This window comes from Exophiala dermatitidis, assembly GCF_000230625.1.
Source record: "Exophiala dermatitidis NIH/UT8656 unplaced genomic scaffold supercont1.6, whole genome shotgun sequence".
NCBI lineage: Eukaryota > Fungi > Ascomycota > Eurotiomycetes > Chaetothyriales > Herpotrichiellaceae > Exophiala > Exophiala dermatitidis.
This window is the reverse complement of record NW_008751651.1, coordinates 1,633,156-1,647,610: the sequence shown is the minus strand read 5'-3', so window position 1 is coordinate 1,647,610 and position 14,455 is coordinate 1,633,156. Positions and strand designations below refer to the sequence as shown.

Genomic DNA, 14,455 nt, shown 5'->3' with positions numbered 1-14,455 from the left:
CCAACCGATCTTGCTTATCCTTTGCATTGTCGGCAGTCACAACTAACTCAACGAATACTCTTCCATTGTGACGATTCAGAGACCTACCTTCACCTCCGTTGAGAAGAACACGCAAGCAAGGACACAGACAAGAACCACCGCCTCTTACCTCATCAAGAAGAAAACAAGCAACAACACAAACAACAAACAACAACCACCACCACCACCATCTCCTCCTCCTTTGTCTTTTCTCAACCATGCCTCCACCAAACGAGACCCCCACCAACCCTAACCGGCGCCACATCCAATGGGATGAACTACCAACAATCGACGGCTTATTCCCCTCTGAACGCCGTATTCTTGACCGTCCCCCACCACACATTTACGACATGATGCGTGAAGTGACGATGCGAGTGCAGAGAGACGACCGTATGACGCCCGAAGTCCAGCATTCAGTCCAACGTCTCGTTACAGCAGTCGAAGGTCACGTGGAAGCACACCCAAGCCCTGTAGGCCGCAGTCTTCCAATTTCAGTCACTCGACGTCGGGGCATTCGAGAAGAGGAAATTGGTGCTGGGACCGTGGTCTTTGGAGCGAGGCCGTTATCACGGACTGTGTACCGTGAGATCAGAGCGAGTTTGTCCTTGAGACCTGGGGCGACTCGACATGGATTGGGGTTGTTTTCTGTGGTTGATACCTTTGTTGACACTAACACTGTCACCAACACTGGTGCCAGCGTTGTTGGTGGCGTTGGTGGTGGCACAGTCAGTGTCACTGCTGGCAGCGTTGCCAGTGGCACCACTCCTGCTTATTTAAGGGACACAACAGCCTCAACTTCTCCGTCCTCCTCTCCTTCTCCTTCTCCCCTTCTCCACCGCCACGGCCAAAGGTTTGGCCGCCGTGAATTCCTCTTGTCTCTAGAGACAAAGAGGTCGGGCCGGCGCACACGACATTATGTCGTGCTGCCAGACGCCCAATTCACGGTGGCCATGACTTGGCACCGTGGTAGCCGGCGTGTGGCGGTGGAGATCCGCGATTTTTGGGAGAGGGAGGGCCACAGGCACCATGTGTTCCTGGTCGCGCATAAGGATGTATTTTTGCCCTGTCCTGGCTCGTCTTGTGAGCGTTTGGTATCTGCCGAAGAGGCAATTCGGCGTTGGGTCGGCGAGGAGGTTGCATTGGGACCAGTTGAGTTGTAGATAGGATTCCTACACCTCGTGGTGAATTCGGTAGTTGGCCGGGGCACTCGGTACCATCTGGTGTTCTTGTATGAGAGGAAAAGACAGTGAATCCATGGTTGACTTCATCCTTACCTTGTCGCACGCCTGTTAAATATTGCTTGTGAGTACAGCGCCTGCTGGAAGGAAAGACAGAAATAGCAGACGTCGGCTTTTAAGAGTCCGCTAGGTGTAATGGATAGACCTTTGTTAGCAATAGAGGGCGCTGGGAGTATATCGCAACAGAAGTGGTTTCGAGGAATATTGGACGATGGGGAATATAGTGTAAATCTTGGTTAAGGATAGGGGACACACTAGATCCAAGAAGATTAGAATAAAATATAGTCGTAGGGAGGGTATTGGGCATAATAAGCTTGAGTAAAGTTGGGAAGAGGGGGAACTGCTGATGCAACATCAAAAAAGAGGATCTTAATATTCAGGAGGTTATTGGAGGTGATAGATCGGAGATGCGCTCCAGACTCAAAATAAGGTGACCCAATATATGCGTAGAGTCGACCGGGACTCTAATTAGGTTAGCAAGAATATTATTATAAAGGAGTATTTTATACTTACCTCCCTTGACTACCCTCACACACGTAAAAGCTTGGCTTCGTACTTGCCGCCAGGAAGCCCATCCAAGACAACGGGCCCCGGCCTGCCAGATGACACCTGAGTCCTCTTTACAAGAGACTGGTCCCCAATTCTTGTTGCCATGACGTGACCTTCGTGGCCAGCTTCAGGTTGAAACACCACACTGCCAGATGTCCCTGGTGGGGTTTCGAACATCACACTCACACCTCCACCTTCTAGAGCAGTGACGTTTGACGAGAAGCTACCCAATGGAGTTTCGAAACCAGCTTCAGCGTTCTGCAAACCTCCAAGCTGAGGAGCTATTTTCCATGTCTTGCCTGCTTCGCTGAGCACTTGAAGCCCGGCGGCGTAGAAAGTCAGGGCGCTCGTTGGCCCTGTAGCCCAGCCATGAGCATGGGAAATGCGTGGGTCATTGGTATATGGTGCATAATGTAAGTCACCATTGGTGGAATATCCTTCGATAAAGGTACTGTTGGTCATACGAGGGTCATCAAGCATGAAATCTCCCCACATGAATTGCATCAGCTTCACAGCATTGCCAGCCTGACCAGCGATATAGTGCGCTTGTATCTCAAAGCCTGAGATGAACGGTGACACTGTCGCACCAGCTTCAGGCGCGGGGGCACCATACTTGCCCCAGCGTGATGCTAGGGCGGTCGAAATGTTGACGTTCTGCGCAGATGATAGAGTCAAGTTCGACAGGATGGCCCATGCGTTACCGTCTTGCGGGTGTAGATCTGTAAGCGGCGTTGTGTCGTTATCGCGATATAGGTTGGCTGAAGCATCCCATAGCTGAGCATTGGCTGCTTTCTTGATCCCAGCCGCGTAGCTTGACCAGGCGGCCACTGTCGTGTCGTTCATGATCGCGGCGAGGCTGATTCCCAGGTTCAAGGTGTGGTACAATATCGCGTTGGCTTCAATGTTGTGTGCACCCATCCCGAACCGTAGCCAGTCTGCTGACGAAGTCACATTGGCCATTCCCGAACTATCAATAAAACTTGCCGAGTACTTGAGGCCGAATTTGAACTTGTCCCAATTCGCGGACAAGTACGACCAATTGCCTGTATACAGGTAGTGGTCGTAGATACCGATTAGCGAGTATAAGTGATAAGTAAAACTCCAAACGGGTAATTTCTGACCGAATGGGACTCCAGCATAGGGCAAGGCGCCTGTCGAGCTGTTTTGTAACTCCAGAAGCGAGTCCAACGAATTTTTCACCGTGGTCAAATCGTTGGTCGAGACGAAGATCGATGGTACTGCGATTGACATGTCTCCCGGCCATACAAGCCGGTCACGCTTGGCTCCATCAACCAGGACGCTTTCCCCTGCCGAAATAGTGTAGTTCAGGTACCACGGCAAGGGAGTCGTTACTGTGTCGTTTGATGCGACGCTGCCCAAATATATCAAGGAGTCTCCAGCTTTTGGGTCAATCGTGCAGAGTTCATTGGTGTACGCTCCAGCATACCAAACTCTGTTGAGTTGCTCATCGCTGCTGTGAAAATAGCCGGTGTAGTTCTGTAACGATGTTTCTGACTTCTGAGGTATGGCTGTGAAGTAAATGGTGAGGTTGCTGACAGTTACCTCCCCGCTAGTATTATGGTAGACATTCAGATAACGAAATGCTCCGCGTTGATGTTCATGTGATGCTTGTTGACGACCACTGCCAGCAGCCAAAGGAAACCAGAGCGCCTCGTCAATGCCGGCATCAGCTGTTGCATCACAGCCATCGCTGTTGATCCATAAGGAACTTTCAGTAAAGCTGATCCCGATAAACCCTCCTTGAGCACCAGAGCTTGTATTGTAGTCGAAGGAGACGATTCCTGCGATGTTCTTGCCGAAGTCATATGTCACTGCTGACTGACCCACGAAGGTGGCTGAGCCGCCTGTCTTCACCAACGCTGCTGCATCCTGAACTGTGCCATTGACATTATACACCGTGGTTGGGTACAGCGTCCTTGAGGAAGGAGTCACTATGTATTCCGAGTAAGGGATGGCTAAGACATGACCGGCCAGGACTGCCATCAAACGCAATGAATAGAACATGGTGAGCATCAGTATCCTTGGAGTACCTGTCGTTGCCCGTCCAGCTCCTGCTATGGTACTTACCTCAACTACTGAGGCAAGTTTTATATCGGCTTTTGGGACTGACGAGGAAACGACCGGGCGGACAGGCTCACTTCGATACAACTAGGGCCGAACATTGTCATAGCAGGTGCCGCCTTCACATACCTTCAACCCCAGGACTCCACAGTTGCGGGGGATAATGCAGGGATTAGGTGGAGAATGCTATTGCCTATTGTGGCAGGTGTGAGGTATGATAGCTGGTAAACATCGAGCGACGGAACCTGGGGACGCCCACTGATTATGGATGACCATTCGGGTGACACTCTCATGCAGAAACATTCTTGACTTTCTCGTCGAGTGCGGAGGCCTGTCCTGGTCAATGTTGCTGATTCGGGGAAGTTCACGCCGCACACCGGGTCTTTTAAGAGCGAGTGTCAGGTTGTGAGCAGATGTTCATCTCGAATGCAAATTGTCCTGGATGGTTGGAAGGGCCGAGATGGCTTAGGTCGTTCCGGAAGGCCCGCGAGGCTGCGCTTTCGTGCCCCCAAGCCATAAAGCTGCACAATCAAGCATCAATACTGCGTTGAAAGCAGCCATGATGTAGAAGGGACCGGCTAAAGACACCTTGTCAAATAGAAGACCACCCCCTTTGGTCAATATCAAAATTGCGGCACCCCCGTAGAATGAGTATACACCAGCAACAGAACCCTTGACGGTGGACAAAGACACGTCTTTGGCTGGCTGTCCCACCGAATCCAGAAGTGGCTGATTCTCTGTTGCAGCAACATCGTTGTCACCGGCAATCCCCTCTGGAGGCCCAGCTGGGCCGGGTTCTTTCCGAAGAATTGCACTGCTCAAAGTGCCCAAGGAGCACACAATTGCTCCAATCTGGCTGAAGCCAATCAAGGAAACGGAGAGGAAGGCTGCAATACGGCGAGCTGTGTTCTCGCCATCGGGATCGAATAAATTGGGGAACAGCGGATACCCGATTAATCCAGCGATTGAGGAGCAAAGAAGAGGAATTTCCTTTCTTGAAGCTCTTGCTGACCAATAACCAAATAGGGGAGCGGCAACAAGAGCCACCATTTCTGAAGTCCCTGTCAACTCCGCTGCGACAATATATGCGCGCGGACACTTTCTTTTAATGTCTGGAAGACCCGCAGGGCCTCCCTCGGAGATATTGTCTGTGCATAGGCCGGAGGACATGAACATGGCATTGACCAGGAGTGGAATAAAGAGTGAGATACCAACGGACGAAGCACGAGCCACAAATCCCCCTAGGTAACCCAGCGCTATCTCAGGACGTTTGAAACCATTGGAAATAGCTTTAACGAAGTTGTCGAACATGTCACGCAGATACCTTCGAAGCACTGGCATGCTTAGCTCAGGCCGAGGGCTCGGGTGGCCTGATCCATGTTCCTTGGATGTCTCCTGAAGATGCCGGAGACCAATGAAGCACCAGACGGCCAAGATGAATGCTATGAAGGCCACAATGTAAAAGCTGTACTTCAGAGAGTCCTTCATCCCGACTCCAGCATATTGAAACTTGGCCGGGAGGGGAAGGAACACCATCAGGGCGATGAGAGCACCGCAACCAGTAAACATTCCGACGAAACCAGCGATTTGATTCGTTGAGCGGGAAATGTCTGGCTCAGGCTTTGTGGTACTAGGAGGACTGCGACGTCTGCGTGGTTGAGACATGAATGTTGCAGGTGTGATCGTCAGTTCCGAGGCAATGGAAGGGCTTGAAGCGTGTCCAGCGCCGCCATCAGCGTGGCCATCTCTCGTCAAACCGGGGTCAGTCAGCTCGTTGGAAGTGCCTGCAGCAACGGCGGGAAGGATAGCCGTCACCATCGTGGATGCCGCCGCACCTCCAAGACTGAACAGGAGTCTCGTGAGTAGCAGCTGAGGGTACACATTGTGCGCCTGAACAAATAACGCCAATGCTAGACATATGATCAGATATCCGCAAACACAGACCTGGAAGCCGTCAGTAGAGTGGTCTAGACAGTGGTCCGCATAGAGGTCTCACAAAACGCAGACCCATATAATCGGACAGAACGCCCCAGATCGGACATGCGAACATCGCGACCAGCTCGTCAGCGAATCCCAAACTGCCAACGGCATCTCCGACGCCATGGCCCCGGCCGATGATATCTGTGATCACAAACGAGACCGTTGAGTTCAGGAAGACCAGGAAAGCGATCGAAAACGGGCAGACCCCTAGCAGGTATGTAGCCAATTGAGACTTCGTAGCTGCAAACATATTGAACGGGGCCAACAAAGTCCTGCTCCGGTTGATAATTCGGTTCTCCTACGAAGTCCACGTGCTGTCCAAACGCATGTTGTGAGATGCTCCAACGACGCCTGAGGGTTTGACAGAGTGGTAGAACAGGAGTCGTTGTTGTCATGACTGCATTGATGTTGAGGATGAGAGGCTCCATACCGTTTTTGGTTAGCTCCGGACGCAGCCGTGTGCAACTTGGGATTTGTACTATAGCGGCAAGGATAAGTCCCAACGAAGTATAGCCTGATATCGGCAACGTTTCCTTTTGTTCTCTGGCTGCTGGGCGGATTTGTCTCATTTACTCAGTTGTCAAACCTTGCAAACATCTCTCACTCACGTCTCGCGTCGCAAGGCTGCCTGTCTTGCCTCTACTTCTTTGATTTCCAGGTTCTATCTTGAACCCAGCTGCGTCAGGGCAGGCCCCTGCGCTCAGCAGGCTCGGCTGCCTGCTAACCATTCTATCATGGCAGACACAGATTATGCCGATGATGTCCACTTTGCGGGCTTGGTGCAAGCCGCGACAGCTGCGGCAGACGAACAGACTAGGAGTCCAACGTTACTTGGGAAAAGGAAACGAACGGAGAGCATCACTGCACACACGTCGACATTGCCAGATCGCAAAATCAGTGATGCATCCCCCGAGATCACATCCCCTCAGCTGCAGAGTTCAGCATCTGTTCTCTTCCGAGAGCCATCTTCGAAGAGCAGGAAATACAGCAGGCCTCCTCTAGGCAAGGTCTTTGCATCTTTGGAGCTGGCTCCAGAGAATTTCCTCCGACTCCAAACCGCTGCCAAAGCCTTCATGCTCGACGAAGCCCACCCTGAACGTCGAGACGTTGTGGGTCATAAAAAAGTCACTGGCGGCACCGACGTGGCTAAGCTGAAACTGTGGAATTGTGTTGAAGAGTTTCTTGCAGTGCACGGATATGGTGAGAAATACTTCGGTCCAGGGGCAGGAGAAGGGATTCCTGGTGCCCCTCCTAGGACTTTAATATGGCCCCAAGACAGTCAAACAATCATCAAACTGATGATGCCACTGATGCGCAAGATGGTCACGAATGAGCGCCAGCGAGTCTACGCTGCTGCGACCAGAAGACAATGCTCTAACAAAGAGAACAAGGATGATCAGTCATTACCAGCAACACCAGCAGACGACTCTCTAACTTCACACGTCGACACGCATGAAACAGCCTTGTCAACTAATGGTCATCAAACCACTTCTCCTGATCCTGTCGAGCAGCATCCATCCACGGTATCTGCGAGTGAACCTCAACCTACAACACCTTTTAAGCAATCAATCGTTCTTTACGTCAACGTGGTCTCGAATACTGGTGGTGCTCTGAGGCGAGTAATACCACGATTTACGTTGACACCTGAGGCCGCTCCGAGTCTTTCCAGCCTCGTCGCCGAAGTGGAGAAGAAGTACAAGAAACCGCAGCAAGACAAAAGCCCGGATAGTGCATCTCGCCCAGTGGTGAAAGTCTGGCTGCCTGATGGCCTGGTGACGGTGACGGAAGATGGGGAATGGATGGTTGCTTTGCTGAGTGCTGGTGTTGTTGACTGGATGGATGGAGAGGTCAGGGTTCTTGTTGAAGTATGAATAGCCATTCCACAGTCGCCTGCTCGACGTTTACCATAGTACCAGGTAGACATGCAGACTACTATCAGCTTGGAAAGGATGGTCAGTGAGCTCAATTCTTTGATGAGACATCTCAGCGATGATCCTACAACCTCGTCCACTCATGATGCGACACAACAGTAGGTAATGATAGAAAGGCGCCGCCAAACACGAAAGGTAGTCTGCGCGACTTTCCGCATTGGTGCATATGGGAGACGATCAGCATAACGGCTGATTAAACCTGCTCCTGGGACCTCTCAGTCCTGGGAACGTTTGTGGGCTTGATCGACGCTTGGATCTGGGTCTGGAGAACCCCCAGTTCACGACTGGCTGAGTGCTCGCTTATTGCCGAATTTTGGCTTTGGAGCCCTGTTCTGCTGGCGTTGCCGGCTTCAGAGTCTATCTGAATTCGGAATGGGATTGAATTGCTGGACTGTATTTGGCAAAAGCGGTGTTGAGAGAAGAAGTGTGTGCCGCTCCTCGACATCCAGTCGCGACCTAGTAGCGTCTTCCAGGGCGATGGGTTGCCCCAAGTTGACGCTGTACTCAGCCAGCCAACGCACAGACATGGTTACTCGGAGTTGAACTACCAACCATCACCAATAGCTTTTTACGTACTTTTACTCCGACCCTAGCATGAGATGTGGTGTTGCCCTGAAGCATCCCCTCTGCCGTCCTAGGGACATCGCTTGTAGAGTCGGGAACTTTCACTCTGCCTGCGAAGGCTTCAGAGTCGTCTCTGAAGTTTCGTAGCTGTGGATTGAAGTGATCCTTTTTGTTCAGGGTTCCCATCAAAAAGGTTGGAGAACAAGGTTCAACAGTACCACTGTACATCCATGATGCTTCTGCTGGGGGATGCCCCACTTATCTCCATAGATCTGTAGCTGCCAGGGGGATTCTTTTCTCAAGGAGAGAGCGCTTAGGGTGGTCGTCTTTGTGAACAGTGGTAGCCTTGAGATGACAGCTCGAACCCTGGCAACAAGCTACCCCCATCGACGGCCGATCGGCGTTGGACGGTGCATTAGCTGGCCTCAAGTCGTTGGTAGCTTGAGAGGCGTCAACTAGAGGCAGTGTTACGTCGACCTAAGTGCCACAGAGCCACAAGTCTGGCATGGCCAAAGGGCGACGGCACCGTCAGAGGACATCGCAGGCGGAAACAGTAATGAGCGACGATAGAAAAGTGTGGTCGCTCCGGCGGCCGCCTCCAGCTTGAGCCTGAGCACATCAAGGGATCGAGTTGTGCTTTGACGCGTCCTGATTGTGGATGCCGGGGGGCACAACAGCTGGCGTCGGGGGATCATGAAGAAATGGAAGAGCTCGAAGGGGTCGACCTGCGTCAACCCTGCGGTCGGACATTGAGTCTCAACGGTCAGTGGTCAAGGATGGCGGGCGGATCTACAATGCGGACTTTGGATTCGGAACGATCGGGGGTCGGGCATAACCTTGACAGGCACTTACAGGAAACCTGACGTGACGATGCCTGTCGACCGCTTGAACTGGGCGCTGAGATGGCTGCGATGGCGTTGAGATGGTGTTGAGATGCTACAGGCACCTGCTTCTGACTGGACGCCACCGGACATCGCCCTGTCCTCCGACACTCCAGCTTCATCCATTATCGTCATGATTCCGCTTTGGTCCTTGGGCAAACAATCAATCCGGCGCCTGCAGGGTGCAGGATGTAGGCCCTGGACGACGATGGCTTGCGTCCGTGGGAGATTTCGCAGCTGCCCCAATACGAACCTATTTCCTCAAGCAGTTCATTCCTGACCTACCCATGAACGCTGGTACCAGTGCTCGACTGTCGTCAGACAGGGTTCTCTGTCTTCCTGTCCATCCTTGCTGACGATCTAGCTAGCCCCCTGCTCAACGCTCCTTACCTGGTGCTGTCATTCATTCAAGGTTGGGTTCTGAAGTTTACATTGAACGCGCCGCCTGCGCAACCCTTACAACTGCATAAACTGGGGTCGAGGCCCTCGTCGTTCCAGTCATCGACCGGCCGTTGCACAGAAAAAAAAAAGTCCGGTCGAGCTCAAGGAGCTTCAATATTGTGATTCCCTCCTTCATCTTGCCCTTTACTCCCGCCTGCTGTTCTCGCTGTAGGGATGAAACATACCACCCAGAGACAGAACATATAGCACCAAAGCGTGAGCGATGGGACATTCAACTCCAGCAAATATGAGACGCATTCAAGGTCGAGTGACTCGCGACGACATCAGGTCAGCTGGTCTGAGAAGATGGGATGGTCGAGCAAGAGTCACTACCGACTGGGTTAACCTCTTCCATGTGAGTACCAAGACACAATTTGAAGGCTAAAGCTCATTGTGTCTCACAAGAACCTGAACTCTGTTGGCCCACGGGCGACTGTCTGGTTTACTTGCGAGAGCCTGGCCAGTCGAGCCGAGGTCCTGCCTTCCGAGTCCATACCGCATTTCTCAAAGTAAGGGGATTCGACTCTCTCCTCGACCGCTGCGTGACCAGGAATTCGGTCCACGCAACTGCTCAATGTGTTCTTCCAAACTGTCCGGGATGCGATCCTCATCAAGCGCTGTGTGAGCTGTACATTCCAGCACCTCACGGCGCCGGGCTCGAGGAAATCTTCGACCATCATATCATTACTCGGAATTTCTTTGCCTGGCTCTACAACCGACCACTGACGGGTAGGGCCTTGGGAAGGGCCTTGGTATATTTGAAAGCGAGGATTGATGTGTACCGCCCCGGCGATAGCACACAAAATACCCTGGAAGTCGTGTCATATGCGGAGAATCAGAGATACCTTGACTTCAGAGAGTGTGTTGACCATGCTCTTGCAGCCCTTTTCCTGGCGGAGACGCTCCACATCGAGGACCTATGGGTGGATTCGTTCGCCCATTGTGTGGGTATGAGCCATCGAGGCCTACGCTCAAGCATTGAATACCCGGTAGGTTTTGACCTCTGCCGCAAGTGGTTAATAGCCAACTGACCAATTTGCAGCTGGTGAGCACCAAGTCCAAGGGACTGATCAATCGAGCTCGTCAAGAGATGGACCTTCGGCTGGGTCGAGTACATCAGTCGGTCGCCGACTTTTTCGAAACTGAAGTGACCTGCAGTTTCCTAGAGCTTCCGCAACCAGCCAGGGACCATCTGATCAAGTTCCGCTCGTTTCTCAAGCAATTCTACGTTGACAAGTACGGCTGCTGGCCGCCTAACGACCTCGAGGATGAAGCCCTCCAGCAGGTAATATATTCCACTGTCTTCAGTGAATTCGAGATCCTCTATCAATACCTGGTTGATGCTGGTTCGTCCACTGGGTTGGGCGAGAGCGACATTGCTCAGTCTGGTGGAATATGCATCCATCAAGTCATCCAGGTATTTGACACGAAGCACAACCACGAGCCGGTTGCCCACCCGCTTCCTCTTCTACCAAAAGCCAGGCAGTCCAGTGCCAGTCAGCGGCAGCCACTCCAAAGACGAATGTCTTGGAATCCAATTCAAAAGCGTAAAGCAGATAAGGAAGCCCGGAAGGTGCAAGACAAGCAGGCTTTGATATCAGCAACCAACCGAGACTCGCTGGTGACGGATTGCTCTTTGGTGCACAAGTTTTCGGAATTCGAGGAAAGGACGGTTGATGATGACCTGGAGGGTCTTTCGCTAGTCGAAGGCCGAAAGGTCCGATGGCTCTTGATCTATGCTATTCTGCAGACCTTTCACGCCATAGCACAGCCGCCCCAACAGGTTCGTAACACCGCGAATCTCACCTATTCTCTGTGCTGCCAGCCACCGAAACGAATGCCATGGCAGCTCGCAGCAATCCCGAATGTGCGGAGCATCCGGAGAACCCCAAGCGAGCTGATCCCCGATACAAGTTATTCTCATACGAACATACTCCAGTCTTCTTCCACTGGTGAGAACACGGCGGCAAGATCAAAAACAGTCAAAGCACGACGCCGAACCACTCTTCCTGCCCATCTACCAGGCTCGTTTGTGGGGTCCATAACCAGCAAGACGACGACGACTCCCACTTCTCCATCATCTTCAGTTCGGAGGTTGATGTCCCTGCGTCCTCATTCTTTTGTCAATGAGATGCCACCGAAGCGGGCTCCCTTCTGCGAGATCTTTGTCGAGGGCTACGGCAACGGGCTGAATGAAGTCAACCAAGACAAATCCATCCCGGCCGCGGCCATGGCGTCTACGGCAGAATCAGAGACAACGGTGACTGACCATGTCGTCGATGATGATCGCAATAATAACGAACCGCACGAACTCCTTGGGGAGTCTTTACACGAGCTTCCATCCAATGAAATTGTGAGCACAGCTATGTCATCGCCTTCGGGTGGCTCGGCGTCAGTGTCACTGTCAGTGTCCCGAGAATCATCCACATCGTCCACCAGTAGTAGCAGCAAATGGTCCAAGACCAGCGATCGGAGTGACTGTGACGACCTTGATCCGATGACACCTGCAAGTGATGTGGTATGTACACTCAGAGAAGTCTTGCAGATGAAGAAGCCTGGTGCAGGGGGAACCAATCAGGCATCATCTCTGCCGGATGGAGCAGTCGGGGATGCTGCCGCCGTGGACTCGTGTCATGACGACCCGATGCAGATGCCATCAGTCCATTTCAATACCCAGACTTGGGATCGCATCCTCGGACAAATACCGGTGAGTGCATCTGCATCTGCAGTAGGGCCGCCAGTCCCCACATCTGTGGTTTCGCCAGTAGTAGCAGGAGCTTGAAGGATCTTCATTCGTGATCGAAAAGCACAAATTATATGTGATACGGCAGTACACATCAGAAGTTGAAGAAAGCCGGGAACATCAGGCCCGAAGACGGCGGTTCTCATCGAGAGCCGAGGGCAGCGGTGATAACGACGTGCAGATAGCCTTGTTGTCTACTGGACACACTCCTTTATTTAGTGCCAGCGCCACAGCGTACACGATTAGCGAAAAGGCGCATTTTCCAAGTCGGGAGGACATGAATTTATATTAATTGGTATAATCTCTCCTTTTGGTTTCCTTTGACTTCTTCTCTGTGGCCATAGTCCTATTCTCAGAGTCAAGAGCGTACCCGGGTTTGTGTCCTAACAAAGTTCGATTTAGATGAAGACCACATGGGTAACCATGAAGTATACATCTACTCAGTCTAGACTAAGTTGTTACACTACATTCATCATTTAGGATGATAGGTGCTGGATCGGGTCGTATTTTGGCAAGGCCGACTTTCAACGCATTTATTGTCCGTTTCTTCGGAAGGGTTTATGTAAATTTATCAACCCCCTTGTGTCCTTTTCCGCCACGCATCATCCAAATCACACTGACGAACCTCATACGCCCAATGATGACAAGTCTGATGTATGACGGGACTCACTTTTCGGTCGTTCTCGTCATCGTCGTCCCCATCATCAAAAACACTCCTGACACCCAAGTCGACATATTTTTTCAGTAACATACGTCTCCACCGGCCGCGGGGACCTACACATCGAATCCACCGACCGACCTGCCTATCATCCTCATTATCACCGTCACCGTCACCGTCACCGTCACCGTCACCGTCATCGTCGTCGTCGTCGTCGCCTCCGCCGCCGCCGCAACGCCTCCCCAGCCAAAAACGAATATACCACTCAAACCAGCCCCTCGGATCATAGTCAAAATTGATCCAGCCGGCATCCTCCCACTGGGACAAAGACTGGCCGCACGCCACGCCGAATTTGTTTAGACTGGCGTCGTACGTGGGGGATGTGATGTACTTTGTGGCCGGGCGTAATTGGTCCAGCCATGACGGAGGTAGTGTTCTCAGGTAGTCGTCCTGTAAAGTCAAGTTGAGAGTGCGGCTGTGCCAGGGCGAGAAGTAGCTGCCTCCAAAGGCGCCTTCGAGTAAAATGTCCAAGGGGGATTTGTTGGGTCGGAAATCGGGGTGAGATGAGAAATGGTAGGTTCCGTCGGATAGTAGTATGGGTTCGGGGGCGGTGGGGGGCCAGGAATTGTGGGTGTCTAGAAGGGCTGATAGGGATAGGGATGGTGATGGGATGGGGTGGGAGTGCTGCTGGTAAGATTGGGATTGTAAACGGGAGCTGGTTTTGGGTTTGGTGGTTCGTCGTGATTTGGGCCTGTGGATATCACCAGGATTTGGTCCCTCGGATTCGGACTCGTGCTCTTCGCCATAGTTGATTCTGCTGGCTGCCGCTGCTGCTATTCTTGCAGAAGCCCTCACTGGGCCCGCCGTCACGGTGGGCCTCCCACTGCCAGTGCGTGCATTCAGTCGCCGCTTTTTGGCCGCCGGCCTAGTTGTCTTGGTGGTGTTGTCATGTCTGGTAGGTTGCGAGAAGTTGGGCAGGTTAAGCTCTTCTAGGAGTTTTTGCTTCTGTTGCAGGTTCTGGAGCCGTTGTGCTTCGATGTCGAGGATTGCGGACATGGGTGCTTCGCATTAACAGCTGGGGGCCGTGATGTGGACGAGGCTGAGAAATCAAGGGGCGACAGCGATGAATGGATCGTGATTAGGACCTAGTGTTTCCTGTTGAACCCTTGCAGGGTTTTTAGCACTTCTTGTTTAGAGTTGAGAATGACCAGTGAGCTAGTAGTGCTTTGGATAATTCAATGTTTTCCTGAGAGTTTAGTTTGTCGCCGCCGTTCAAGTTGGACATTCCAGACTGTCATCTCGCCGCGTCTCAAACATCGAAGTCCGGTTGATTGAATTTCAAAGTGACGTCAACAACTTTTTGCGTTGGC

At 52.2% G+C, this 14,455-nt stretch overlaps 6 protein-coding genes across 6 annotated transcripts; 3 read left to right on the top strand and 3 right to left on the bottom strand.

Annotated features, from left to right (window-relative positions):
• Positions 1-236: 236 nt before the first annotated feature.
• On the top strand, positions 237-1,178 carry HMPREF1120_07435 (uncharacterized protein; the record flags this gene model as incomplete). The annotated part of the gene is made up of 1 exon (XM_009161658.1): positions 237-1,178. One exon carries the CDS (start codon positions 237-239, stop codon positions 1,176-1,178), a length of 942 nt encoding a protein of 313 aa, XP_009159906.1.
• A 606-nt stretch (positions 1,179-1,784) lies between these two features.
• On the bottom strand, positions 1,785-3,830 carry HMPREF1120_07434 (alpha-L-rhamnosidase; the record flags this gene model as incomplete). The annotated part of the gene is made up of 1 exon (XM_009161657.1): positions 1,785-3,830. The coding sequence occupies one exon, from the start codon at positions 3,828-3,830 to the stop codon at positions 1,785-1,787; it is 2,046 nt and encodes a 681-aa protein (XP_009159905.1).
• A 522-nt stretch (positions 3,831-4,352) lies between these two features.
• HMPREF1120_07433 (uncharacterized protein) lies at positions 4,353-6,117 on the bottom strand (the record flags this gene model as incomplete). Its single annotated transcript, XM_009161656.1, has 2 exons — positions 4,353-5,831; positions 5,884-6,117. The coding sequence occupies 2 exons, from the start codon at positions 6,115-6,117 to the stop codon at positions 4,353-4,355; spliced, it is 1,713 nt and encodes a 570-aa protein (XP_009159904.1).
• A 347-nt stretch (positions 6,118-6,464) lies between these two features.
• HMPREF1120_07432 (uncharacterized protein) lies at positions 6,465-8,413 on the top strand. The gene has a single exon (XM_009161655.1). It carries the CDS (start codon positions 6,602-6,604, stop codon positions 7,736-7,738), a length of 1,137 nt encoding a protein of 378 aa, XP_009159903.1. The 5' UTR covers positions 6,465-6,601; the 3' UTR covers positions 7,739-8,413.
• Positions 8,414-8,619: 206 nt separating this feature from the next.
• HMPREF1120_07431 (uncharacterized protein) lies at positions 8,620-13,915 on the top strand. The gene is made up of 3 exons (XM_009161654.1): positions 8,620-10,039; positions 10,090-10,673; positions 10,727-13,915. Exons 2-3 carry the CDS (start codon positions 10,635-10,637, stop codon positions 12,464-12,466), a joined length of 1,779 nt encoding a protein of 592 aa, XP_009159902.1. The 5' UTR covers positions 8,620-10,039; positions 10,090-10,634; the 3' UTR covers positions 12,467-13,915.
• On the bottom strand, positions 12,999-14,141 carry HMPREF1120_07430 (uncharacterized protein; the record flags this gene model as incomplete). Its single annotated transcript, XM_009161653.1, has 1 exon — positions 12,999-14,141. The coding sequence occupies one exon, from the start codon at positions 14,139-14,141 to the stop codon at positions 12,999-13,001; it is 1,143 nt and encodes a 380-aa protein (XP_009159901.1).
• Between the last annotated feature and the right edge of the window lie 314 nt (positions 14,142-14,455).